The 25043-nt window shown below is 43.3% G+C and overlaps 2 protein-coding genes and 1 long non-coding RNA gene across 3 annotated transcripts; 2 read left to right on the forward strand and 1 right to left on the reverse strand.

Annotated features, from left to right (window-relative positions):
• The first annotated feature begins 3369 nt into the window (after window positions 1–3369).
• On the forward strand, window positions 3370–5622 carry MRPS17 (mitochondrial ribosomal protein S17). The gene is made up of 3 exons (XM_080983825.1): window positions 3370–3465; window positions 4869–5009; window positions 5181–5622. Exons 2-3 carry the CDS (start codon window positions 4887–4889, stop codon window positions 5469–5471), a joined length of 414 nt encoding a protein of 137 aa, XP_080839951.1. The 5' UTR covers window positions 3370–3465; window positions 4869–4886; the 3' UTR covers window positions 5472–5622.
• A 134-nt stretch (window positions 5623–5756) lies between these two features.
• Window positions 5757–15533, reverse strand: LOC308464489. Its single transcript, XR_013980079.1, has 3 exons — window positions 15400–15533; window positions 10491–11889; window positions 5757–6831 (listed from the first exon to the last, which is right to left on the reverse strand). It is a non-coding gene; the product is annotated as an uncharacterized lncRNA (long non-coding RNA).
• NIPSNAP2 (nipsnap homolog 2) lies at window positions 11764–24684 on the forward strand. The gene is made up of 10 exons (XM_080983824.1): window positions 11764–11894; window positions 15406–15545; window positions 15633–15678; window positions 17457–17551; window positions 18948–19018; window positions 19279–19419; window positions 20054–20085; window positions 21975–22069; window positions 22562–22645; window positions 23525–24684. Exons 1-10 carry the CDS (start codon window positions 11791–11793, stop codon window positions 23587–23589), a joined length of 873 nt encoding a protein of 290 aa, XP_080839950.1. The 5' UTR covers window positions 11764–11790; the 3' UTR covers window positions 23590–24684.
• Window positions 24685–25043: the final 359 nt, after the last annotated feature.

Here is a 25043-nt window from a genome sequence, read left to right on the forward strand (position 1 = left end):
ACTGGTGACTGGGAGTGGCCCCCGGGACCACATAACACCGGTTCTGAGAGATCTGCATTGGCTCCCAGTACGTTTCTGAGCACAATTCAAAGTGTTGGTGCTGACCTTTAAAGCCCTAAACGGCCTCAGTCCTGTATACCTGAAGGAGCGTATCCACCCCCATCGTTCAGCCCGGACACTGAGATCCAGTGCCGAGGGCCTTCTGGCGGTTCCCTCATTGCGAGAAGTGAGGTTACAGGGAACCAGACAGAGGGCCTTCTCGGTAGTGGCGCCCACCCTGTGGAACACCCTCCCTTCAGATGTGAAGGAAATAAACAGCTATCCTATCTTTAAAAGACATCTGAAGGCAGCCCTGTTCAGGGAAGTTTTTAATATTTAATGCTGTACTGTTTTTAACACTTGATTGGGAGCCGCCCAGAGTGGCTGGGGAAACTCAGCCAGATGGGCGGAGTATAAATAATAATAATAATAATAATAATAATTATTATTATTATTATTATTATTATTATTATTATACCAAGAAAGCCCCTCTGCAGATCTCAGCACCTAAGAGAGTCTTTAGGGAAGAAGGTGGTCTTTCAGATATTTGGGGCCTGAGTCATTTAAGGCTTTAAAGACCAATGTGAGACCTTGAATTGGGCCTGGAAACAAACTGGCAACCAATGCAGCTGTTTTAAAACAGGGGTTGTATATGAGATCTAAATGGAACCCCAGCCAGTAATCTGTCTGCTGCGCCTGCATTATGGACCAACTGAAGTTTCCATGTTGTCTTCAAGGGCAGCTGCACATAGAGCACATTGCAATAAGCAAATCTGGAAGCCAGCAGAGCATGGAGTACAGTGGCCAAGTCATCTCTGTCCAAAAGGCGTCACTGGTGGCAAAACCAGCTGGAGCTGAAATAAGGCACTGCTAGTCACCAAGGCAGTGCCTTTTTCTGTAAACCACTTGGAGACTTTTTTGTAGTAAGCAAATGACAAATCAAATAAATAATAGTAGCAGTCCTGTATTTTATAGCATTAAAAAAAATTGTGAGTCACCCATTGAACACGTGATACAGGGCTGCCATAAAGATATGGCTAATGAAAAAACAATAAATTAGGGCACCATGAGGAGTGTGCCCTGAGAGGCTCATTTTATGCTCCTGTTGACAGATTTAATTTTTCAGCTAGTCAATTTACGTACCACTTCATATTTCAAAAGAAATCTCAAAACAATTTACAAATTCCAACAAAAAGTAATTGAATAAAAGAAATACAGCACGATTTCCACATTCAAAACCAACGGCTACTAATAATTACAATCAGAAGCCCACATTTTAAGTTATGTAATTAAATAAATATGCACATAAAGAAAATGACTAAGAACTACAAAAAACAAATTGTATACAAAACATCCAAGTATATAAAGGTGCACAAAAATGTAATAGAATTACAATAGATCATAAACATTTCATTACAAAAAACACACACATGTAAAACAACCATCAAGACCATTTACTGACACATTGATGCAGATTGTTAAAATTCCACCAGGGGGAGAGATGGGAAGCAGGGCTCTCTACATCAGCACTGTTAAAAGACCAGCTGCAGCAGTTATTACAGGAACCGTGGTTATTACAGGAACAATTGATTAAGAATTGGAACCTGGGATTGTTTCCCCCCTCTTTCCTCCTGGCAAATAGAAGGGGAAGAAATGGAGGCAGTGAGAGATTTTACTTTCTTGGGCTCCATGATCACTGCAGATGGTGACAGCAGCCACGAAATTAAAAGACGCCTGCTTCTTGGGAGAAAAGCAATGACAAACCTAGACAGCATCTTAAAAAGCAGAGACATCACCTTGCCAACAAAGGTCCATATAGTTAAAGCTGTGGTTTTTCCAGTAGTGATGTACGGAAGTGAGAGCTGAACCATAAAGAACGCTGATCGCCGAAGAATGGATGCTTTTGAATTATGGTGCTGGAGGAGACTCTTGAGAGTCCCATGGACTGCAAGAAGATCAAACCTCTCCATTCAGAAGGAAATCAGCCCTGAGTGCTCACTGGAAGGACAGATCCTGAAGCTGAGGCTCCAATACTTTGGCCACCTCATGAGAAGAGAAGACTCCCTGGAAAAGACCCTGATGTTGGGAAAGATGGAGGGCACAAGGAGAAGGGGACGACAGAGGACGAGATGGTTGGACAGTGCTCTTGAAGCTACCAGCATGAGTTTGACCAAACTGTGGGAGGCAGTGGAAGGCAGGAGTGCCTGGCGTGCTCTGGTCCATGGGGTCACGAAGAGTCGGACACGACTAAACGACTAAACAACAACAACAACTATAAGCCTGTGGGCAGGGACTGTCTTGTTTAAATGATGTTATGTAAGCCACTCTGGGAGACATTTTGGGCTGAATAGCAAGGTACAAAGGCTATAAATAAATAAATAAATAAATAAATAAATAAATGATATTTTCTGGCATATCAACCCAGAATAATAACTACTCTCTCCACTTCGTCAACAGGGTGATTTAGTAGAACACCCAGCAATGCCCGATGGGCAAGTGGGGGTGCAGGGGCATGAGGAGTTCTCCCCATGGAACCCCTCCCCGTGGAACATCAGGGCACCCCAAATATCCTCTGACACGCTGGAGGATATTTTATTTATTTATTTTCAGATTTTAAAAGCACTTTGCAACACAAAACCACCAAAGGGGTGTACAGTATGATAAATCTACATTTAAAAAATGCAGACAGGCCTTTGTAGTCATTTAATTTCTAACCTTTTAAGCAGTCAGTGAGTTTAATGTTGTGTTTTTAAGATGGTGGGAAAGTCAACAGGAAGGCAGCTATTTCCTTTCCTTTTTTTTGCAGGTATGTGCTATTTTCCCTATCACTGCACCTCCAGCCGACAGAAATCTGGCATGTGCTTTTTCCCCCAAATATGAAAACTCAGCGCCGGCTATGCCTGTTGTGGAACTTTGAAAGGCAGGGAAATCCTGCCATGGCAACCTTAAAACAGATGTGATATTTGTATAAACGTTTGTCATTTCTTCCAACACTTCCACCCTGGCACAACTTCTTTGCTGTAAAAAAACAACAACCCGCACAGAACAGACAGAAATCCAACATAAAGAGCCTATCCCTTTCCATTGCGAAGAATGACCATTTTAATTTTATTTTATTTCTGATGCTACTGTCAAATGAACTAATGCAACTCTAAGAAGAATAAAATATGCGGCTGATTAATAGAGACCGAACACAAGAATCTATTAGCGTCACCCCTGCTTGGTCCTCGAACCAAAAATCCTCTTGCTCCCCACCCCAGTGCTCTACCCGCTAAACCACGCAGGAAAATCCCAGAAGGGCCTCGGAGGCTACAAACACACACCACTCTCCCTTCCTAGATGGGCTACGCCGAACTTCCGCTACTGGCTCCGCCTTTTCCTTCTCTTGGCCCCGGCTCCCGTTTCCAGCCTGGAGACAGAGACCCAGTAAGAGTTTCCAACGGATTTATGGGGCGGAGGGCACGGGGGTGGGGAGCTTTACTGTCTCTGCGGGGCAGAGACCTGGTTGGGGTACAAAGGGCACAGGTGGACGATCTAATGGAGATTCACGTAGGGCTGCGGAGGGGGAAGGCCGCCTCTGCTCCTCTAAAAATAAACTCCCCTATAATTCTGGGAGGCAGGATTCTTCATCCAGTCCGCTTGCAACCCCCCTAATTTCCTCTCACCTTTTTTTTTCATCCTATGGTGGAAGCGTAACTTCACCCCAAGTTTTCAGGAGCAAGGTCACTTAATGGGGATATATTTGACAGACGGCTGTGTGCCAATGTAGCAGACCTAAACTGTCAGCTGCAATGCTTATTTATTTATTGACTAGTAACTTTTAAAAAACAAAACAGTGGATGTAGTGTCAGGTTGTTCATCATTTTGTGGCATTACCTATTCTCCAGCAGTTTTCCAGGATCTCAGACATACAGGGATTTTCTCATCCCTGCTTGTGAGATACTTTATCAAAGGCCGGGAAGTTCATGGCCCTCCAGGTCTGAAAACTTACACCACAATAAATCTGTTAACAACATAAAAGAACCTGCTGGATCAGACCGGGGGGTGGGTGGGATCTAGTCCAGCATCCTGTTCTTACAGTGGCTATGGGAAACGTGCAAGCGAGATTTGAGTATAAGAGCACTCTCCCCTCTTGTGGTTTCCAGCAACTGGTATTCAGAAGCATCACTGCCTCTGACCGTGGAAGCACAGCCATCAAGTTAAAGTACTGCAACACACCTTTCTCATGATTAAGATCTAGGCATCACACACTGGCAGTACCAGCTTTTCCACAGCAATAATTTTGTCCTGCTTTCTCAGTTAGTGTGTGGTGTTGATGTGCACTGGGCTTGAAGCATTTTTACTAGCATCTAGCATTAATACTTAGGGGAGCCTGGGTTTTCAAGACTAGCAAACCTGGGGTGTTCCTCTGCCTTTCTTACGGCTAGAATGTAAGGGGAAATGCTGTTTCTGAAGAAGGTTGTTTAAAGTGTTTTTAATATTACATTTTTTAATTGCTGTGATCTGCCCTGGGACTTGCGGGTGAAGGGTAGGAAATAAGCCAAACAGATACATTTATTATTTGTTTCATTTGTTTATTTCATGAAATTTATTTACTGTTTGATTGTTTAAAAAAACTCCATCAGATAGGTTTATAAAAAGAATAAAACAACAAAATTATTAGTAAAAACAATGAAAACATTCAGAAAATTTAAACCAGTAATGAACTAAAAACACATCAGCATTCTAAATATCTAGGTAGGCTTGTTATTATAAATAATAATAGGTGTGTTGGCTTGGCTGTACTTTGCCACTGGCTGTTAAAATGATACCTTGTTCTTGCTTCTCAGGGTGTTTGTAACTGAGCCATGTCTGCATTGCGTGGTGCTGTCCACGCAAAATGGATCATAGGGAAAGTCATTGGGACCAAGATGCGTAAAACAGCCAAAGTGAGAGTGACGCGGCTGGTGCTGGATCCTTACTTGCTAAAGGTAAACTTTCCTTTGGGGTTGAGTTACACCAGTATGATGGAGAACTTCAGTCAATGTTAGGGCTGAGCAGCTAAATTCTATCCCGGTTCAGTCTTGCCAGCACTCAGGTTTCTCTGAATCATTTGCCTACCACTGAATAATCCATGTGCTCTTTCCTCTCTTCTCCCACAGTTCTATAACAAGAGGAAAACATACTTTGCTCATGACCCCCAGCAGCAGTGCATTGAGGGAGACATCGTTCTCTTAAAAGCTTTGCCCGAACGGAGGAGCAAGCACGTGAAACACGAACTGGCTGAGATTGTGTACAAGGTTGGGAAAATCATTGATCCAGTGACGGGGAAGCCTTGTGCAGGCACTAGGCTACTGGAAAGTGTAACGGACTCAGAAAACCTGACCGATAGAGATACCAGTTACCTTAGTGAAAAGCTCCAAGAATTAACTGTTTCTTCTTCAGATAAATGATGGGGGTGAGGACAGGGTAGGCAGCATAATCTGAGACTTTCCATGTGCTTCTGTGGATGAGCTCGTATGTAACACAATGTTTATGTGTTCTTTCTGAAATTGTTATGATTCATAATAAACTTGAATTAACCTGCTCACAGGACAACAGAAACATTCAGTTTACTTTTAAAATATTTCAAGTAGTGAATGTAAGTTGGTCTGCTACAATATTTATAAGTGGCCTCTCTGCTTGATGGTATCCAAAAACAATACACAATGTTTAATACTTCACAGTGCAGCAAAGCAGTGAAATCCAATATTGGGGGACGGACGGACAGGTAAGCCCCACCCCACATCATTGATCACAAGATGTGACACACACACATACACACACACCATTTGAATGGCAATGCCCATTAACTTTGGGGGCTCCAGCCCCCTCAAATATTTTATGGAGGGCGAAGGGACCTTGGCCCCTAGGCGTTGGCTCCTATGGCACAGGGTAGATGGAGCCCACCACCTTTTCAAACACTTCAGCTGGTATGAGACAACATTTAGGATCATGCACTACTGTGAGAATTGCCTCTGGGTGTAAGTTTCTGGGCACCATTAAAAACAGTGGAAGACTGATCTGATCCATGGGAATAGTCCCCTGGGATATGCGCAAGAATGGAAATGGTGCAAACACTAAGATTACCAAACGTCCCCGTTTCCCGGTGACAGTCCCCAGATTTACAAATCAGTCCCTATACAAAATCCATTGAAGTTGAAAAGTATCCCTGGATTCATTGAAAAAAATCTGGTAACCTTAGCAAACACTCTTCCATGTTCTTGCACAGCTCAAGTTCCTGTTAGTGCTGCTTGTACAGGCAAACATCCCAGAGGACTTTGCCCCTTCATGGGAGGGAGAGGGCTCTTATGCTCATGTTCTGCTTGCTTGTTTCGCATAGGCATCTCGTTGGCCACTGTGAGAATAGAATGCTGGACTAAATGTGCCAAGGGCCTGATTCAGCAGGCTATTTCTTTATGTACTGGTTTCAAAACTGTACTGTTATTTTTGGCTTCTTATAATTCTCAAGCAATGTTGGGCACTTTCTGCTGGTAAATATGATATATTGTGCTCTGCTCTTCTATTAAATGTTCCCAACCCAGCACACTACATAATCATAAAACTATATAGGATAATCCTAATAATTATACTATAATTATACAACAATTGGGCTGAAAGTATTACAAAAACAACTGCCTGATCCTAAAACATGCTTACTTTAATGTATTACTGAGCTCAATGGAATTCACTCCCTGGTAAAGACAGGCAATTCTATTGATCTCTGTGGAATTTACATCTAAGTAAGCCTGTTGAATATAATACAATATACTCCTAATTGTCGGGGAACCAGCTCACCAGGTGCGGAGGAAAAATGACGAGGAGTCATGGGTGAAGGTTTAAGCAAGGAGTGAGCCCTCTCTCCCAGCAGCCTTGCATGTTTATTAGCCTTGCGCACATTACATCATGTTGCATATACACGTGTAGCACTCGGGTGGAAAACAGCTAGGGTTTGCATTTCTTAGAATAACTATTCTGTACCAGGACATACTCCAGACAGCATGACAGCCGCATAAGCTTTGCGGTTTAGGCAGCGCGACACTGACCCAGGCGTGTGGGGGAACAAGTCAGCAGATGCTTCCTCTTGCACAATCTTGCACAAGGGTGCTATTTTTCTATTGCATCCCCACATGCCCTCCTTTTTTATATTATTTAATCAGAGTCATAAATTTCATTCCGAGGCAGAAGCTCGCCAGGGTCGCACACAGCGCGCTGGTAACCAGGTAGGCCGTCCATCCAGGTCCACTGCCGCATAGCCGCGTCCCCAGGAGATGAGTGGCACAGGACCATGCCATGTTGGATCAGGTAGCTGTCTGTAAGATACAAGAGGTCGAGCCAAAGGCTCTGCTTTTCGAAAATGAATCTCAGCCGGTGTATATTCCCTATTATTGGGGATACAAATATGGTTAAGAGTGAATAAAACAGTATGCACAATTGAAGGAATCTCGGCAGAGGGGGCATTTCGACCTCCAAGTTGTTTGGACAGCAGAGTCTTGAAGGTCAAGTGCGTCCTCTCCACAATCGCCTGTCCTGTTGAATTAAAAAGGCAAACCATGGATTAATTTCACATTCCATAAATCACAAAAGGATGAAAACTGAGAGGAAATATAGGCTGGGCCATTATCCGTTTTAATGCTTTGTGGCTTACCCATCACAGCAAAACAGCGCAGGGTGTGCTGAATGACGTGACGAGCGGTCTCACCCTTCAATGGGATGGCCCAGATAAATCCAGAGGAGGTATCCACTGTCAAGTGAACTTTTGAAAATGGGGCGAGCAGAGGGGTGTGAGTAACATCCATCTGCCAAACCGCAAGAGGGGACGTACCCCTAGGGTTCACCGCATCAAAAGGAATCATGGTTGGAGCCTTAGAACAGATAGAACATTGAGAGACAATGTCTCGTGCCTGTGCAATAGGGATTTTAAACATTTTTGCCAAAACTTTAGCAGGCTGGTGAAAGGCAGAATGAGAGAGAATAGGGTCAGAAAACAAGGAAAACACTTCAGATCGCAGTGCAGCGTCTGCCACGGCATTTCCCTGAGCCAAAAACCCTGGGTGATTGGTGTGGGAACGAAGGTGTGCAACATAAAAAGGATGACGGCGTTCTTGAATAAGATACTGCAAGGTAGAAAAAAGAACAAACAAATCAGCATCTAACGCAGGCATGATATAAGAAACAGGCAGGGAAGACAGAAGGCGATACACATATTGTGTATCAACAAGCAAATTAAAAGGTTTATCAGGAAAGAGTTGAAAGGCAAGGATTACAGCAGCAAGTTCAGCCCGCTGGGCGGACCTCTGTTGCTCAGTAAATTCAGTTTTCCATTTTTCACCCTCCTCCCATGCCACCACCCCCCGCGTTTTTGACCCATCAGTGAAAAGGGTAAGGGCAGAGGGGATGGGGGTTGGAGAAAGAGCAGTTTTTAAAGTATAGACAGTTTGAGAAAGAAAAGACAGGCGTGGATCAGAGGGGGGATTATGCGTGATGGTTCCCAAAAAATCCACAAGTGCTACTTGAGTAGCCACGGAGGTGGAAATCAGGTGTTGTGTTTCTGTGAGTGAAAAAGGCAAGTAAATTTTTTCAACGTCCAGTCCAGAGAGGGCTTTTGCTCGAGCGCGCCCTTTAATTACCAAATCCATTACAACCGCTGGAGAGGAATAAATGTTACGCGGTGGAGTATGCGGAAGGTGGATCCATTCCACAATGTTGACACCCGAGGGGGCAGACGATTTCTGTGAGTAGAGAATGGCTGTAGGCAGCAAAGGTGTGGAAAAAATTGCCAAGGATAACTGCACATTGTGCAGAGTGTCTATGCGATCCACCATTCGTTCTCTTAATAAAGCATTAACCTGTTGTAAGGCTTGTAACATTTCTTCTGTAACTGAGATGACTTCTCCGGATAGTTTGTGTCTTTGTAAGGCAGAAAACAATGGTGACAAGGTGCTAGTAGGCAAATTAAGGTAATTCTTTATCCAATTCAGGTGTCCCAAAAGTTGTTGAAGGTCAACCAGCCGTAGGCGGGCAGGAAAAGACAATTGGGGAACAACCGGAATGGCAGCTTGTTGTGTCAATTTATGTCCAAGATATAACATAGGCAAAGTTTGCTGAACCTTATCTGGGGCAATACACAGTCCAAAATCTGTCAGGGCAGATGTAAGGTCTTTTAATAATTCCACTGATATGTCCTGTGCAGCCACAAGGATATCATTTGGGTGGAGGCTTTGACAGGCTGACGCTTCTCCCCCGACACCCAAAACCTGCGCAGCTGCCTTTGTGGGCCATTCGGGAGGCCAGTCTTGTTTAGCAATCACAGTAACATCTGCCCCTGTATCCAGAACCCCCTCTACCTCACGTCCACCCAGTGTCATTTTTAATGTAGGGCGCTGAGCTGTGAGAGGCATTGCAGCAGCAATTAAGGGGGTATTTGTAGGAGTTGTGGCATCCGCAGGGAGCAGTATGACTTTAGCCACAGGCGTGCCAGATGAAAAACCTAAGAGGGGGGCTGCTTGTTTAATTGCAGTCCCCAGTGGCGTCGGCGGAGGCTGATAATCTGGTGGTCGTGGCGGAGTAAAAGGTGGTGGTAGAAGCGGTGCAGCCGGATATATGAAAGGCATATTCAGGACTGTTTTTTGTTGTGGTTGCAACGAAGCCAAGAGGATGTTTTTGGGCGTAAGAGTTGCCATGCAGCCACGGACTTTAGCCCAGGCACTGAGGACGTGAAGATTTATGCGGCCATGGCCATGAAAGTGGTCGCCAATCCTATCCCAGTCTGGAATTTCCCATTTCCTGTCCTCAGGGAACCATGGACAATGTTCATCTATGGCCAGAATCAATGCAATTAGATCACCTTCAGGTACTTGCTGTTTATTTTCCCGAAGGAGGTGCTGCATGTCTTTTAAAAATTGTTTCTGAGGGTTGGAGAGCACAGAACCCATGATAAAAATAGAAAAATAGCTACTCACCGGGGATCCGAAGATGAGAAGGCGCCTGAGCCCGTGCCGGGCGGGTGAGTAGCAGGAAGGACCGTCTTTGACAGCACGCGTCCTGGAAGCCGTTCAGGCAATCACACGAGGCACCATTTGTCGGGGAACCAGCCCACCAGGTGCGGAGGAAAAATGATGAGGAGTCATGGGTGAAGGTTTAAGCAAGGAGTGAGCCCTCTCTCCCAGCAGCCTTGCATGTTTATTAGCCTTGCGCACATTACATCATGTTGCATATACACGTGTAGCACTCGGGTGGAAAACAGCTAGGGTTTGCATTTCTTAGAATAACTATTCTGTACCAGGACATACTCCAGACAGCATGACAGCCGCATAAGCTTTGCGGTTTAGGCAGCGCGACACTGACCCAGGCGTGTGGGGGAACAAGTCAGCAGATGCTTCCTCTTGCACAATCTTGCACAAGGGTGCTATTTTTCTATTGCATCCCCACACCTAATAAAATTAATTTCATGGGAGTAATATTGCTTTTACTGGTTGTTTTTTATTTTTTAGAAATGTGGATTATCAGGGGGTCACCCAAAAAGAAAACTTGATTTCCCAAACCAATATTGTCCCAATTTCAGAATTAGTTGCCAGCTGGCTATAATTTTTCTGGCCAGAGTTTCATTCACATGGATAGAACTTGGATGCAAAGCCGGTGGGGTTTTTTCCTGTTCCATGTATTAAAAAACAAATGGGTTCTTCTGGGAGGTGGGGAGGAAATCTATCAAAAATTAGATGTTTTAAAAATACTTTTTACTAAATTTATTACAGTGGACAGTGCAGATTTATAAAGCAAGACTTTAATATGATACTTCTTTGTTGCAGCAGCTACCTGCAAATTTTGGAAGGGCCAAATAGGGACCATTTTGACTTACTGTACTGTACTAGTTCAATAGTGTGGACTGCTGTGGCTATGCTGATCGGGTGTCCGCACTAAGTTTGGCATCAGTATGATAATTGCCTTAATTGAAAAAAGTATGCAAACATTTGTGCATGGCTGGAGAAAAATACAAAACATGCATTTACAGCTGGCTGGGCATCTATTATTACATCTACAAACAAATCTGACATTAGAAGGGTATCCAATGTCTTTCCAAATTTATGCAAACTTTTGTTCCAGACCAGAATGTCTTCTTTAGCCCTTCCTCAGGCTGAGGTCTTTGTGCAAATGGTATGCAAGTGCCACTTCCTTAATCTGCAATGGTTTACATGTTTTGCACTGGATTTGAAAAATAATTACATTAAAAAATGCTTTCTTTTGGTGGGGGTGAGCGCCCTCTATGCAACCACAGGAGCCTAGTCTGTGGTGCCCTTTGTGAACAAAAAATGCACTCTGCCCATGTTCAGAAGGGGCTTTTCCTCAGGTCTATTAGAGCATATTCATTTAAATTGTTCTAAGAGGAGCAAGATGGCACTTTAGGATCCCCGTAGGGCAGCCCCCCTCGAGGGGAACTAAACCGTTTATTTTTCAATCCCTCACACTATGTTCAACCCCCCCATAAAGGTTCCGGGGTTGCACCTTGGCTAGAGTCGCCTCAGCTTAATGGCGCTGCGCCTTTGAGACCTTCGTGGGAGAAATGTGCGGCGTTGAGCGGGGGGAGAGAGAAACCTTTCCATGTCCCCCTCCTCAACTCCGTCCCTCACGGGGGGTGGGGGTGAAAGGCTCCCTCTAGTGGCTACTGGGGGGCACTGCGCCCCCATTTCCCCTTCCTTTTCCCCCGCGCCGTCCCCTCAGGTTGAGGTGGTCAAGATGGCGGCCGGGGCGCTGCTGCTGCTGCGGCAGGGGAGCGGCGGCCGCCTCCGCCTCAGCGCCTTCCCAGCCCAAGGGGGCCGTTCCCGCCTTTTTTTCCTCAGGTGAGGGGGAAGCTGCAGGGGACGGAGGGGTGGAAAGTGGCGGGAAGGTCGAGCGACGGGTGGGGGGGGCAGAGGAGAGCCGTTTCTTTTTGGCGCGCGCTCTTTCCTCCCCCCTCGCGGCTCAAGGTCACGGGCTGGTCAGGTGGTTTCTTGCTTCCTCCCCCAACAGCGCTTCAGAGCAATCAATTGTGGGAATGGGGGGGGGGGGAGAAATAAGGGGGGGTCTCATCGTCTCTTCTCTTCCCCGCTCATATTATTCAATAAATAGCGTCTTTTCCACACACATATATACTGTATATATATACTTACACACGCCCTCCGTCTCCACACAGAGGAGGGGGTGTGTACATTGGCTCAGGCCGCCTCACTCAAAACCCCCAACCATTAATAATGGGGAGGTCGCCTCATGGATATCCGCCTCCACATATTTTACGGTGTAAAAGTGTTCTTTCTAACCCCCACCTATTATTAACCCTTGTCCCCACCCCATTGTAGGGGGTCACCCCATTAATCTCTTGGCTAATCCTCTACACACTCCCATCTAAATTATGGGGGATGGACAGACCCCCCCACCCCTTTTCATTTATCACATTGTATTATTACTGTTGTTGTAAGCCATCTTGTATGATCGTTGTTATTTATTAAATTTATTAGCTGCTTTTTTGCCATGGCAGCAGAAACGGACTTGTAATATTTTAAGCATATGGGGGAAAATAAAAATAAAGACAATTCTGTTTTTTTAAAATAGATTAAAACATCCCACCCATGCAAAAAGGCCTCAGGTAATTAATTAAAAGCCAAAGGTTTGATGAGAAAACAATGTTTTTGCCTGGAGACTAAATATATTGTTATTGTTGGTTATTAGTCTTAAGAAGTTATTTTTGGGACTGAAATAATGCCAATTGAAATTATAATAACGACAACAATGGTAGCTTTATTTATTCAATGGGGGTTTTTTCGCTTTCCTTTGGGTCCTAAATAATAATGATAATGAGCCACCCTGGGTTCTTTCAGGAGGAAGGGTGAGATATGAATGGATTGATTTTTTAATTTTTTTTAAGGACCCCAACCAAATTTACTTATGTGGCCTGGGAACTTGCTTCAAGGCGTGGTGGTAAAAATCACTATAATAGATAAAATAAACAAATGCAATTAAAGATTCTAGAAAATGCCTTCTGTGTTCTGGATAAATGTTAACAGGAACATTCCCTATGTTTGTAAACCATGTTGAGGTTGTTGTTATTTTTAACAATCAAGTTGTATATATATAAATGTTATTAAATAAATAATTATGCTGATAATGATCCCTGCTGTTTATTCTAGTGTCCCATTTATCAGGAGGGAAGAACTGTATATTCCTGTGTCAGCTGCCTTCCTATCTTAATTCAAAAGAAATAGTTTTTAATTGGAGGTGGAGAGATATCTGCCACTTCATGAGTTCTTGCAATTGAGTCAGATAGATTTAAATACTCATGTGGTAAATTGTTATAATGATTGCTTACTGATTTTGTTGCTGTTCCAACCGATCTGTAAAGCTATATCATGACATGGTCAAGACAGCAAACTAAACTAAATTGAAAAATGCTTTAGGTTTCTAGAAGCAAATGTTGTTTAGGGTTGAAAAATCAATTATTCTCCAAAATCAACTTTTTCAGTTGCCTAGGATTTTCCCACCACTTGGGAAGAGTTCTGCTAGTGTGTGAATAAGGATGTGGTTTTGCTTAACACTTTTACTTTCAGCAAACTCTGTAACCATCACATAATCCTCCCTGACTTTCATAGAAGATAAGGATACATGCACTCCAGGACACAAATGGTGGGAAATTAGATACACTGTCTTCCTCAAGATAACAAGTAGTGTAGTTTGGAGGTTTGATTTCAGTTTCATCTTTGATTTTCAGTTGTGTCACACAGTACAATTTTGTTACTGCAAATATTTGGGTATTATAAGCATGCTTGAAAGCTTTAACTAATCCTCCTCTCCCCAGTAAATCAGTAGACAAGCAAAAACTCCTGAACAACAGCTGTTGCTGCTCTCTGGTTTCTGCCCCAGACTTAATTAAAATGAAGCTTTTGAGATTACTTTTACTTCCAGTTTATACTGGTATATCATAGCTCCACACAATGGAAAAACTCTAATTTCATTTTCCAGAGAAGTACCGTAACTATTCTAGCCTGTTACACAAAATAGATCTGTAGTACCTTAAAGTCTGACAAACTTTTATTATGGTATAAGCTTTCATGAACTAGAGCTCACTTACATATATCAGCCTGGATAGTTCAGTTGGTTAGAGCATGGTGCGGCTAATGCCAAGGTTGCAGGTTTGATCCGCATATGTTCCTACATTGCAGGGGGGTTGGACTAGATAACTCTTTCAACTTTAGTTACAGATGGGTAGCCGTGTTGGTCTGCCATAGTCAAAATAAAAAAATTCCTTCCTGTAGCACCTTAAAGACCAACTAAGTTAGTTCTTGGTATAAGCTTTCGTGTGCATGCACACTTCTTCAGATACACTATAGAAGGATCTGGTAACTTCTGTTTCAGTGTATCTGAAGAAGTGTGCATGCTCACGAAAGCTTATACCAAGAACTAACTTAGTTGGTCTTTAAGGTGCTACAGGAAGGAATTTTTTTATTCTTTCAACTTTAGAATTTTATGATTCTGACATGTATGGGGTGTGGTGGCAGAAGAACTGGACAATGGTGCTCAATATATGGGTAGAAGCAGTCCTTGTACTCAAATAGGTACCGCTGTGGCGGGAAGGTAAACGGCATTTCCACGTGCTCTGGTTTCCGTCATGGTGTTCCATTGCACCAGAAGCGGTTTAGTCATGCTGGCCACATGTCTGTGGACAAACACTGGCTCCCTTGGCCTGAAAGTGAGATGAGCGCCGCAATCCCATAGTTGCCTTTGACTTTACCTTTTAGTACTCAAATAATTGGTTGAATGATTCGATTAAAAATATTTTGATTGACTAAAAAGATGCCACCAAATTAACTGGTTGGCAAATTTAAAATTAGCTAATAATACAAGTTCTTGTATAAGCAAATGGCCTTGGCAAGATGAGGCCTCCCTGGTTGTCTATGAGAGAAGCAGGGAGGCAAGCAACAACTATTAAAAAATACTGTCTTTGTTTTCTTTATGAGTACTTTATCATATATACATTTTTAATATTTTGGCTGAAGTCCAATGCATATTAACTTTGGGGTAAGTCCTGCTGAACATAATGGGACTTCATTCTGATTAAACTTTCATAAGATTGGTCTGTTGATCTACTGATGAGTCAGCTCAAACTCCTATGATTAGTAAACTAAGATTAATGTAGTCAGGTTGAATTAAAGGTAGGTGCATCTTGTGTATTCTAGAGATAATGTGAAAAACACCTTCCAGTAGCTGGGAGGCTAATCAGGAATCTGCTCTTTGCTGCACTACTTCTCAGTCCTGATAAAAATGAAACAGGAATGAAGCTTACACAAGTTCTAGAACAATGTTTGTCTTGCACACTTGCAGGGGCCTTGTGTCGTCAAACAGCCGATCCGCAGAAGACAGCTGGTTAAAATCGCTTTTTGTCCGCAAAGTTGATCCCAGGAAAGATGCTCACTCCAACCTCTTAGCCAAACGGGAGACCAGCAGTCTTTATAAAATACAGTGTGAGCTGCTGTTTTTTATATTTCTCCCTTGTCTGTCTTTCTTTTTTTCTTTCTCTCAGCATTTAATGATGACTTTTCCTGTTTCAGTTCACAATGTCAAACCAGAATGCCTAGAATCCTACAACAAGCTTTGGTAAGTCTGAATGCTATGCTGGAACATTTGGTGGGTTTGTTAGTTACTAAACTCATACAAACTTAGTATACAGTCACTGGATTCAGTGAGAATTACTTCTGAGTAAACTTGCATAGGATTAGGAAGGGGCAGAGGAATCCTAACTGGGCTGGGGAGGTGGTGAATCTGGCACCATATCCCTTGCCCTGCTGCTGTGCCCGTCTTGTTATGGTGGCTTTCATCTTGATGGCAGTACTTAAAAGCTCTCTTTAAGCTCATTGATGGCAACTACCCAGCAGCACACAGGTCATTGCCACCCTGGCAGTTTTTTTGGTGCTGTGGTTAGGAGAAGAGAGAACACAGCGATGGTGGGTGGGGTCTTCCAAGTCTCAGTAGAGACACTGGCAGTCCCTCACTTCCTTTATATACCATACCTTATGCAAATGAGAGAAAAGTCTGCCTCTTCACCAGGTATATGCTAGACTATTCAAGGGAGACTGAAGAGTTAGCATAAGGTTACCAGATTTTTCTCAATGAATCCGGGGACACTTTTCAACTTCCTATTAAATAGATGGATTTTGTCAGGGGACTGATTTGTGAATCCGGGGACTGTCCCCAGGAAACGGGGACATCTGATAACCTTAAGTTAGCATCCACAACAGAAAAGGGCTGGCTGGTGAGCCAACCAACATTTGTGCATCTCTTGGGTTTGTTGTTAATTTCTGTACCACAAATTTATGCAATATAAATTTAAGAAAGATATTGACCAGCTGGAACGGGTGCAGAGGAGGGTGACTGATATGATAAAGTGTCTGGAAACCAAGCATTATGAGAAGCGTTGTGTATGTTTAGTCTGGAGGTTAGAAGGCTGAGAGGTGAAATGATGGTCATCCTCAAATATCTGAAGGGCTGTCACATGGAAGATGGAGCAAGGTTGTTTTCTGCTGCTGCAGAGGGTAGGGTCTGTACCAATGGATTCGAATGACAAGAAAATGACTAAACATTAGGAAGAACTTCCTGGCAGTAAGAGCTGTTCGCAGTGTTAGAAACTCAGATATTTAAGCTAGGCACAAAATGGCTCATTAAATCAGGATTACAGTATCAAAACAGAATGCCTAGTTGCCATTTTTGGGCCAGACAGCTCTGATTGTGCAGATAAAATACAATGGATAGAATTCTACAGGATGTGTTGCTAGTGTGTGAAAACAGTCAGGACTGAAAGATCCATAGGCATGCATTTCCAGATGGTCCTTGGTTGCAAATGGCCGATAGCCAGGTGCAAAATGCACCTCATGCCTGGCAGATTTCGAACACTGGCTGTTTGACAATGGAACAGACTACCTTGGAAGGTGGTGGACTCTCCTTCATTGGAGGTATTTAAACAGGGTGGATGGCAATCTGTCAGGGATTCTTTAGCTGTTATTGCTGTGTTTCAAGGGGTTGAACTAGATGACACTTGGGTAACTCATAACATAGGAAACACATGGGAATGTTATTTATTTGATAAAAACATTTTTATCAGCTAAAAATTGTTCCCAGAGCAGCTTATGAATGTCAGTGATAAGACTGTCCTTGCCCTAAGGCTTAAATCTGAAAGACATGACACAAAAAGAAAAGGAATTGGGAGGAGGAAAAAGCAAATTCAGACTGGAATGGATAGATTTCAAGTAGATGGAAAAGTTGTTGGTGTTCCATTGGAGCCGATCAAGAGGCCCTGCAATCCCATCTGCCTTCTCTCCTTTAGCTTGATGGAATGGCTACTGTACTTATGTTCCTTTTTGCTTCTGCTTTTTTTAAAGTCAAGAGGTGCTGCCAAAGATCCATGAAGGGAAGGAATATCCATGTACACTGGTGGGGACATGGAACACGTGGTACGGAGAGCAAGATCAGGCTGGTAGGAGATAAGACGTACAACAGAATGCACAACTGCGCTAATGATGTGTGCTTGTGATAGGGGCCCTCTTCCAGCCAGGATGGGAACCTGCAGGATGTGGGGCAAGGTCTGGGGACAGTGGACAACCAACACCAGCAGAGAACCTCTAACAAGCCCAGGAAGATTCCCAGAGAAAATGGACATTTTCTCCATCAAAACTCAGCCTCAACAGAATCCTTATGTCCCCAATGTAACCTTGCCTGAATGTCCTTCAGGCAAGGTTGCAGGGAATGTAAAGGTGCTGCTCTGGCACAGGCCCAGGCACTGCAGAACCATCAAATGGTATATTCAGCTCCTGTGAATATACACCCTTGCATAGCTGGCAGGCTGGTTCAGACACATTCAGAGTTGCTACTCCCATGTTTGGACATGCCACTCCCAAGTCTAGACACTCCCCGTCTCAGACGGGTCTTCTTGCAGTTCTTTCAGGGGACTGGCCAATTTCATGGTCCACACAACCTTCTTGGCAGATGATGCTGGCTCAAATTCTGTATCAGAAAGGCCTGAGTGACTGGGTGACAGTTTGCAGCCTTCCTCTGACTGGTAAAATCTTTGGAAGTGGGCTCGTGGTAGAGCTATGGTTCTTTCTTTTCTTTTTTCTTTTTACAAACTTTATTTACTACTTACTCAACAGAAAGCCTCTAGGTGGTTTACAGCCACTCTTTGCTGCCCGCCCCCACCCAAACACACACATTCATTTCAGTGGGGCTTGTGTAGGATATCTTCCCCAGGGCATTGTCCCATTTATCTTTTTTGTTAGGCCTCTGACTTCTGCTGGTGGAGAAAGAAAATTATACAGTGGTACCTCGGCTTAAGAACTTAATTCATTCTGGAGGTCCGTTCTTAACCTGAAACTGTTCTTAACCTGAAGCACCATTTTAGCTAATGGGGCTTGCTGCGCCACCGCCACACGATTTCTGTTCTCATCCTGAAGCAAAGTTCTTAACCCGAGGTACTGTTTCTGGAGCCTGTAGCAGAGCCAGTAACCTGAAGCATATGTAACCTGAATCGTCTGTAACCCAAGGTACCACTGTATAGGCTTAAGGAAGGACAGTGACCAGTGAATAAATCCTGGAGAGCCGCAACCAGTCAGTATAAACAGTACTGAGCTAGATGGATGAATAATCTGATTCAGTATAAGGCATGTTCCTAGGCACTGAGAGAAAGTGAGAGGGCTAACCGCTCTCATGGTGCGCTGGGAAAAGGGTGCTGGTGGCCACCAGGATTGGAAAGAAAGAGCTAGGTGAAATGACATTGGGATACAAGATTTGGCCAGGAAGAAGCTGACGTTTGAGGAGTCTGTTTTGAATTTCCAGGAGGGAAGGGAGACTCTTAAATATGCCACTTTTCATTTCAGTTCATCTGTGGCGGTATGAGGGAGGCTATCCAGCTCTTACAGAGGTCATGAGTAAGCTTCGACATGATAAGGTAAGTACTAGCATAAAAGATTGGACTTCATCAGCCTGACCCTTAAAAGTCACTTTGCCTCTCAAATTTAACAGTTTATTGCAAAAAAAAAACCCCTCCATTGTCAAGGACTCCCAGAGTTTGTGTATCAAACCAGTTTTGTGTCCTCCTAGTATTAAGCTCTTAATATCCAGACAGATGAAGCATAAATTAGATAATTTAAAAAATAAATGCATGTGATCTTGCCTTGTCATTGTAAGGATTTTTCATTTTATTTTTAGGGGTTTGTGGAGTTTCGCAAAGAGAGGGGAAACATGCTTCTCTCCCGCAAGAATCAGCTGCTGTTGGAGTTCAGTTTTTGGAATGAGCCTGTTCCGAGGACAGGGCCCAATATCTATGAACTGAGGTCTTATCAACTCCGTGTGAGCATTTTTATGTATTCATAGAATAGTCATTCCCTCTCTCCCCCCCTATCTCTGTGTGTGTCCTTGGGTTCATGAGACCTTTAAGAGCAAGACTGCATTCACTTTTTGTCAGGCTAGCCTTTAAATTTGTTATGAGAATCCATCTGGTAGACAAGTTGGCAGGTTGATTCCTGCCAGAAATGGATAACAGAGAGCACATTGCAACTCTTTTTCATTGATTTTCCTTTTTTCTCTTAGAAGTTCTGCCTTTTGAACAGAAAAGGTTGCATTTGCTAACAGTGCAATCCTATATGTTTTTACTGAGAAGCAAGCTTATTGTGTATTTATCATATATATTCAGTGTATATATCATATTTCTGACAGAAATGCTCCCTATCAATGTCAACAGGCACTGGAAATGAAAATTGGGACATTGAAAAAAGTATTTGAGGGAATTCTGGTCTTAAAGTGATTACGTAATTGCCCCATGTCTTTTGGGCTGAGTCGTCTTTTTTGTTACTGATTAGAATCCAAAAACCTTTCTGGAGGCAGGAGAGAAAGCCCACATCTACTTCCCAATTGCAACGGGGGAGGGAATGGAGGGTATCATTCTCTTAGAGTCACCTGCTCTGTATTTCTTTTATCCCCCCAGCCTGGAACAATGATTGAATGGGGCAACTACTGGTAAGTGTCCCTTGCTATGCTGGGCTCCCCTCAATTCCAAATACCATTTTGAGAGATGGGCAGAGCTGCCCATTTGTCAATCACTTGGACTTGCCATATGTGTTGATTACAGATGAAAGTGTGCTCTGGATTCTTTTCTTCCTTCCTTTGCAGTAGCAGTTTGGATTCAAGCCACATCTGCAAAGGAAGATATTTCCTTTGCAGCCCAGCTTGAATTCAAGGTGTTACCTGCAGAAGAGGAAATTGTGGCAGAGCAGAGGACAGGGTGGAGTGGGCGGAAGAGGTGAGGCAGCAGGCCAGATAAAAAGGTACACTAGCTAGGCACAGCTCATGGTCCAGAGGCTCACCATCTGATCTGCAGGATATTGCATTTGTTACATGATATCCACCCAGCACTATGTGTACAAATGTGCATCAAAACAATAGTTGCCCCTTTTTGTCTGCTGTGCGGTTAGCCTGCCTTCCTAGCAATAAAAACATACTTGCCAGTTTTCCAGTGCACTTTCAGTCATCAGACTTGCCTCTTCCTTTTTATTATTATTTTTTAAAGCAGCACATGTGCCTTCATACAGTTTAACAATAATTCTGTGCCTTTTTAAAAAAGGCACAGAATCTGGTTGGTTTTTTAAGTTTTTCAAATCACTGGGGATGAGGGGTGAGGTGGGTTCATGATGTCACAGCAGCCATCCAGTTGACACGGTGCGCAGCTGACTTCTTCTGAAAACCTGCAAAGCTCATTTTTCCTGGAGCTCGACCCTGGAGAGGAACAGGCAGTAGGGACTGTTGTTGTAATACCATATCCAGACAAAGGACTTTTTCATAGTAGATGGGCAAGTTGATGCACTGGAACTCCAGTTTAGGGTCATGTCCTCCTGTTCAGCGATCTTGCCTGTTGTTTGATTAACTGTGTTTGCTGACACATACGGACAGTGAACACCCAGGAGGCAGAGAACACCCTATGCATGGGAAAATAAAATTTCAGAGTTGCACTCTGGAGAAACAAAACAGGACTCCACATTTTGCGGAACAAATGGTGGGGTGGGCAGAGGATATGCCTCCCAATTAGCATGACTGATAATATAATCTCTGCTAAGTTCCTTTCAGACAGTGGTGGCCATTAGTCAAGTTTTATTTACCATCTAATGGAGAATTCACTAGAAATTTTGACTGATGATAATTAATTGAGCCTGCATCTGCTAAGAGAGAGCAAGTTGCAGCAAAGCCTGCTGGAAACATAAAGCATAACAATGTCTGACTCCCTATCTCTGGAAACAGAAAAAGTGGCCATTGTCTACATCTGTCTCTATCCTTAGGTGAAATGCACAGGACCGTTGATAGGTGGAAAACAGTAATAATGATAAACTAATCAGTCTTTTATGTTGGCAAAGGTGGAAAGTAGTGCCTGATACTTCCACAGCACCTAAAGGGTCTCATTTAAATGCCTGCTACTTTGTCTCAAATTTTGTCTTTAAGATTATCACCAGATGCAGACACATGGCATTACCATCATAATTTCTTTCTGTTACTTTGTTTACCATCTAGCCTGATAAAGAGTTTTAGGGAAACTCAAAAGCTTGTAATATTTTTTGTGATATTATTATTGGCCTAAACTTTGAATGTCCTTTTCACATTTTCCCTGTGGGCTAATGTGGGCTATCTTTACCCTTGGTGTGAAGTTATCTCAGATGCTGTAATATTAAGAATTCATGCAGGCTTCTAGCCCTCTGAAATATTTCTCTAGCTCTGAATACCAATGTTGTGCAGTGATGGAATTAGTAGATCCTTGCTGCATTCTTTCTAGTACTGTTCCATCTGATAGTTACCTTTGTAATTGTCTCAGCCCCAGCACTCATGTCTTGTTTGTAATACATATATATTCTACCTTCCAGGGCTCGTGCCATTGGTTTCCGGCAGGATGACAAAGAAGCTGTTGGTGGCTTTTTCTCACAGATTGGGCAGCTTTACATGGTTCATCACCTTTGGGGTAGGTCGTCCTGGACCTGAGAAATCTGGGGAAGGACTGTTGCTCTGTGGCAGAGCACCTGTTTTGTATGCAAAAGGTCTCAGGTTCAGTCCCTTGCATCTCCAGGTAGGGAACATGAAATCCCCCTGCCTAAAACCCTGGACAATATTATATCCCAGTGTTGAAAATATTAAGCATAGGTGGACCACTGATCCAACTTGGATTGAGATAGCTTCCTATCTCCCTTTTAATCTGCTCTCCATTCCAACAGTAAAGGACAAGCAATTTTGTGAAACTTATATGACCCTTGCCTCCTCATAGCAGTACAGTTTCCAAGGCTCCTTAGAGCAGGGTGGATAGAGCCATGGCAGTAAATAACAGTTTAGGGTTTTAATGAGGTTTGCCCTCTGGTGCTTTGTTTATGGTATGTTGCTGTATTTGAGAGAAAGGTGCTGATGGACGTCAAGACACTGATACTTCCAAATTATTTCCCCCCCCCCCCAACACTTCCAGCGTACAAAGATCTCCAGACAAGAGAAGATATCAGGAACGCCGCATGGCACAAGCCTGGTTGGGATGAGCTGGTATACTATACAGGTAACACGGGGGTGGTGATCCTCAGGCTTAAGGACCAAACACAGTCCTCAGAACTCTCCCCAGGCCACACTCCTTCCTAGTCACACACCTCACCAGTCCTACTACCTTCAAGTGTTTTTGCCTGGCTGGAATGTGGTCTTGACACTTGATTGCCTGAATAGAGGGTGAAGAGGGGCACGTATATGTAGAAAATTGCCTTCTTCTTCTTTGGCGATCACTTGTAGCCGAGTAAGATTGTCTTCCATAAAAACGGTTTTAAAAATGAGTCCGTAAGTGACTGTGGAGGCCAATTCTGGATCCACATGTCCTTCCACAGTGGGGACATTGGTTTCTGGGCAGGAGTTGATCATGGTGTGGATTTGCCAAGCGTGCCTTCCTCTTGGCACATTTCTCCCTTGCGTCCTGAGATCGAATGTCTTCAAAGCCCATGACACCTTTGGCAAAGGCTGTTCTCCAACTGTATATGTATATGTAGAAAGTTGCCTTCTATACAAAGATTAAACTTATATTCGTTGCTGTGCCCACTTTTGGCTTTGGGCCCACCCACCATAAGCATATAGCCCCCAGAAAATTGCCAAGTTGGAAATGGAACCCTTTGCTTGAAAAAGTATCAACACCTTGCTGTAACAGTTTAGTACCTGTGTGGCAGTGGCAGTTACCCAAAAACCTGCTAATGTGAGAGACTTGTCTTTCCTCTCCTAGGTTAAGATGGCCCCATTGAGCTTCCCTTTCTCTGGGGTCCCCCAAATCCTAGAACCGGTCCTGCTTCCTAGTCCAATGCTTTGATGGCTACAAAATCCTCCCATGTTTCTTTTGTAATATCTTGCATTAGCATTTTTTTTTTAAAAAGTGCTAACACAATTTCTTTCTCCTTTCCAGTGCCCCTTATTCAGGAAATGGAATCCAGAATTATGATACCATTGCCGATTTCTCCCCTTCAGTAAAGCCACTGATTGATCGGTGCAGATTTACATTGACAAGCATTTGTCTTTTAGTTAATTTGATATGTGTGTATGACAATGGAAACTCTGACTTCTAAAAGTACTGTATGCTGGGGCTTTATGAATGTGACCTCATTTCTTCAGATCCTGCAGGAGCACTTGGGATTGTATTGGGGAGAGGCTTGGGAGTCATCATAAGTCTTACTGTTCAACCATCTAGTCTGGCTCTCTGTGAAACAGCCTTTTTCAAACACAGCCATGCATTCAGAGAGCTGGCAGGCCCTGTTGGAAACGCACAAGCTTCAGTGGTAGTTGCACGAGCTTTAAACCCTTGAACGATGCAGTATTTAATTATGGGGAGATTTGTCACATGCACTCCTATCCATTCTTTCATAATCATTATGGCATGTCAGGCTCACAAGGCCTTCCTCTGGTGCCACGAACAGTTGCTAGAGAAAACAGCCCTTTGTTTTGGCCTAGCCAAACTTATCTTAGCAATCAGCTAAGCCAGTATTTGCAAACTTGCAGCTGTTTTGGACTACAGATCCCATCAGCCCCAGTAAACACATGCTGGCTGAGGCTGATGGCAGTTGTAGTCCAGAACAGCTGGGAGGGCATCTGGTTGGTGAAGGGTTATAAATGGCATTGGGATGAGCTCTAAAGAAGAGTTAGTGTCATGAACATTTGTTAAGCACTCCAGGATTATGCAGTGAAACAGAATGTGAGGATTTTATTATTGTTATTTAATAAGCATTCATGATTTCCTCCATTTGTGTGGTTTAACTAACATAACTGCAGAAAGTAATTCTGAAAAGATGCATCAAGATGAGGCACATTAAATCACTTAGGACTGGCACAAATCACTTCATTTCCCATGCCCAATTCTCAGTTTTTGATTAAACTTTAAAATAGAGGGATTTGTATGTGTGTGTGTGTGTCTGTAACATTGTGAACATCCTGTATGTTGAAGCAATTATTCTGTTAGTTAACAAATCAGTGCAATACACTGTATGTCTGATTACCTAAGAAACATCCACTTCATACATTTCAGTGAGTTTTCTGGCAGAATGTGTCAATAAAATCCTATTGATTTTCGCATGTTTTGGGGAGTTTTTGGACTTGTTTCAATAATGATGAATTCTGAGTTTCTGCTGAGATGGCCTGCATGGCCACAAAGTCTACTGGGATTTTAAGGCTGCAGTCCTGTTTACCTTTACCTGGAAGAAAGTCCCATTTAAGCAGATGAGCGTGCAGCAATTATGAAAAAGGTGAATTCTGTTGCTAGGAATTCATTAGCCAAGAGATAAAAAAATAAGACTGCCAGTATCATGATGTCATACAAATCTGTGATGAGACCACAGTTTAAATACTGTGTACAGTTCTGGTTACCTCACCTCAAAAATAATACTTTAAGAGAGAACTTGAAAAATCCATGGGGGATAAGGCTACCAATGGTT

The sequence above is a fragment of the Podarcis pityusensis genome (assembly GCF_964106645.2).
Source record: "Podarcis pityusensis genome assembly, chromosome: 15".
Taxonomy (NCBI): Eukaryota; Metazoa; Chordata; class Lepidosauria; order Squamata; family Lacertidae; genus Podarcis; species Podarcis pityusensis.

Coding starts and splice junctions, on each gene's coding strand:
- MRPS17 (XM_080983825.1), top strand. CDS start 4,887: ATGTCTGCATTGCGTGGTGCTGTCCACGCAAAATGGATCATAGGGAAA. Junction 5,010..5,180: donor TGGATCCTTACTTGCTAAAG/GTAAACTTTCCT, acceptor CTTCTCCCACAG/TTCTATAACAAGAGGAAAAC.
- NIPSNAP2 (XM_080983824.1), top strand. CDS start 11,791: ATGGCGGCCGGGGCGCTGCTGCTGCTGCGGCAGGGGAGCGGCGGCCGC. Junction 15,546..15,632: donor CAGTCTTTATAAAATACAGT/GTGAGCTGCTGT, acceptor TTCCTGTTTCAG/TTCACAATGTCAAACCAGAA. Junction 22,070..22,561: donor CATGGTTCATCACCTTTGGG/GTAGGTCGTCCT, acceptor CAACACTTCCAG/CGTACAAAGATCTCCAGACA.